Source organism: Filicampus tigris, chromosome 4 (assembly GCF_054856515.1).
Source record: "Filicampus tigris isolate MCC_2025a chromosome 4, RoL_Ftig_1.0, whole genome shotgun sequence".
Lineage (NCBI taxonomy): Eukaryota > Metazoa > Chordata > Actinopteri > Syngnathiformes > Syngnathidae > Filicampus > Filicampus tigris.
The window spans coordinates 30214789-30217688 of NC_141220.1; the positions used below are offsets into that span (position 1 = coordinate 30214789).

Consider the following 2900-nt stretch of genomic DNA (forward strand, 5'->3'; position numbering starts at 1 on the left):
TATCTAAGATATTGTTTACCACTTGTATGGTTTGTGGAAAAATCGGTGCATCAAGTTTGTGATAATACGCCGTATTGTTGAGTTGTGTATAAGCCTCTGTTGTGTATTGTTCTCGACTAAGAACCACCACGGCACTGCCCTTATCCGCTGGTTTTATAACAATCTGCGTATTATGAATCAGCTCCCGAAGTGCTGTGACTTCCTGCTGTGTTAAATTTGGTTTTTCTTGTTTTGGTCTAAAATGTTTATGAAAACTTTTCTTATCCTGTTCAATTAATGATTTGATTGATTCTGGTAATGAACTAATTGTCGGTGTCCATACAGAGGGAGGTCTGAAGGGTAAAGCTTTCTCCCGTCCTGTGGATTTAAAGTGGGAGGCCAGCATTAGTCTACGGTGATAATTTTGTATATCAAATTCCGTTTGCATTTTCTGATTAGTCAATAAGTTTATTGTGGGTATAAAGTTGAGTCCTCTATTAAGGAGACTCAATTGGTCTGTGGACAGTTTAACATTCTTAGCTAAAACCACGACATTCTTGAACACTGGAGACCTCGGGTTAGGGTTAGGGTTAGGGTTAGGGTTAGGGTTAGGGTTAGGGTTAGGGTAGGGTTAGGGTTAGGGTTAGGGTTAGGGTTAGGGTTAGGGTTAGGGTTAGGGTTAGGGTTAGGGTTAGGGTTAGGGTTAGGGTTAGGGGTTAGGGTTAGGGTTAGGGTTAGGGTTAGGGTTAGGGTTAGGGTTAGGGTTAGGGTTAGGGTTAGGGTTAGGGTTAGGGTTAGGGTTAGGGTTAGGGGTTAGGGTTAGGGTTAGGGTTAGGGTTAGGGTTAGGGTTAGGGTTAGGGTTAGGGTTAGGGTTAGGGGTTAGGGTTAGGGTTAGGATAAAAGGGCTGAGCCCTCCCCCTCGTAGGATAGGGAAATCTTTCCCCTCTCCTGGAGCGGGAGGGAGGCGCACTGTCCATCCACCCCGGGCCCCTCCCAGCACCACCATCCCTGTCTCGGCGTGCGGGCTGGCGACGTCGCCCATATCGGACTTCGGTCCAGCCGCCGTCCATCTTCTCTTGTTTGGTTTTGTTGTTATTTTTTTCTTTTCAATATTTAGTAATCACTAATTAGTAGTATTATTTATAATAAGTTATTATTTTATACTTATATTTATTTTTAATAGGTGTAGCCTTTGCTATTTAATTAATAATAAACAGAGTATTATTTATAATAAGTTATTATTTTATACTTATATTTATTTTTAATAGGTGTAGCCTTTGCTATTTAATTAATCATAAACAGAAAAGAAATGAAACAAACAGACATAAACAGTCAAAAAATGATTAATCAAAAACTAGTGTGCCCCAACAACGTTTCGGCTGATTTAGAGCCTTCTTCAGGTTGATAGCACACTATACTAACTGCAGACCTTGTCTCTTCTATGTCACCATTCAGACTGAACAAAACCAAACTAGTGCATGTATTTATAAAGAAATAATGGCGTCCACAAAAAGTGCAAACAAAAATGAAACATTCAACTTTGCTTTAACCAACCATCAAGTTAAATGCAATTACATATATATTTATATTAAATCAACCTTATTTGAACATTTTATGTTTTTATTATTTTAACAGTTTTATATATGTTTTTTGTTTGTTTTTTTCTGTTTTATAATATTTTTAGTATTTTTGATTTTTTTTAAAAAATGATTAACAGTTAGAATTGGAAAGTAGGGTCAAATATAATCAAAGGTAGGGTTGAAATTAGGGTTAGGGTTAGGGTTAGGGTTAGGGTTAGGGTTAGGGTTAGGGTTAGGGTTAGGGGTTAGGGTTAGGGTTAGGGGTTAGGGTTAGGGTTAGGGTTAGGGTTAGGGTTAGAGTTGAAACTAGGTTGAAACTAGGGTTGAGATTAGGGATAGAGATTAGGGTTGGAAATTAGGGTTGAGATTAGGGTTAGGAATTAGGGTTAGGGTTAGATTAAGAATTAGGGTTAAGAGAATTGAAACTAGGGTTGAGATTAGGGTTAGAAATGAAGGTTGAGATTAGGGTTGGAAATTAGGGTTAGGGTTAGAGTTAGGGTTAGGGTTAGGATTCAAAGACTGGGGTTGAGATTAGGGTTAGAAATTAGGGTTGAGATTAGGGTTAGAAATTAGAATCAAAGTTAGATTAAGAATTAGGGTTAAAATTAGAATAGAAATTAGGGTTGAGATTAGGGTTAGGGTTATATTAAGAAGTAGGATTAGGATTCAAATTGAAACGAGGGTTGAGATTGGGATTAGCGTTTGAGATTAGGGATTTTAAAAGATGCAGATTGAGACTGGGGTTGAGATTAGGGTTAGTTTTAGGGTCAGATTAAGATATTGATTGCGGTTAGAATTTAGGATTAAGACTTCATTTTAAGAAGGGTTGAGATTAGGGCAAAAAAGTATGAGTAAAGATAGGGATTATCGGTTCCCAGTATTTAAACCACATGGGACTCGAGTCCCAAGTAGCCAAATCCAGCGTCGTTCCATGGCCTTCCTCTGCTCGTCAGACCAAAACGCGTTACGCTGTAGTCCCGCAATGCGGAGGGATTCGACTCCGTGGGCCATGAAATGGAGGACCAGTGGTCTATCCAGTTCTTTTTTATTTTTTATTATATATCTGTGTTGTGTCAAGCGCAACATCAGAGAGTTCTTCGTTTCCCCCACATATTTCACGCCGCATTTACGACAAAATATTAAATAGACACAGTTCACCGACCTCGGGTTAAAACCTTGCTCGATCTTAAAGATGGTCTTGTCTTGGACATTTCTAACAAATTTAAGGTCTGAAAAGTGTCTACTTAATGGTTGAGGTTTTTTGTTTTCTAATGACGGCAAATTAGCACGAACGAGGAAGTCCTTCAGATTTTTATTCCTCCTGAAGGCAGATATTACCC

General features: G+C 38.8%; 1 protein-coding gene across 1 annotated transcript in view; it reads right to left on the reverse strand.

Annotated features, from left to right (window-relative positions):
* Positions 1-1022, reverse strand: part of LOC147149437 (uncharacterized) — a 3968-nt gene extending 2946 nt beyond the window's left edge. Inside the window, exon 1 of the mRNA XM_086027410.1 lies at positions 962-1022. Within this exon, the coding sequence (XP_085883536.1) occupies positions 962-1022 (61 nt within the window). The remainder of the gene's footprint in view (positions 1-961) is intronic.
* Positions 1023-2900: the final 1878 nt, after the last annotated feature.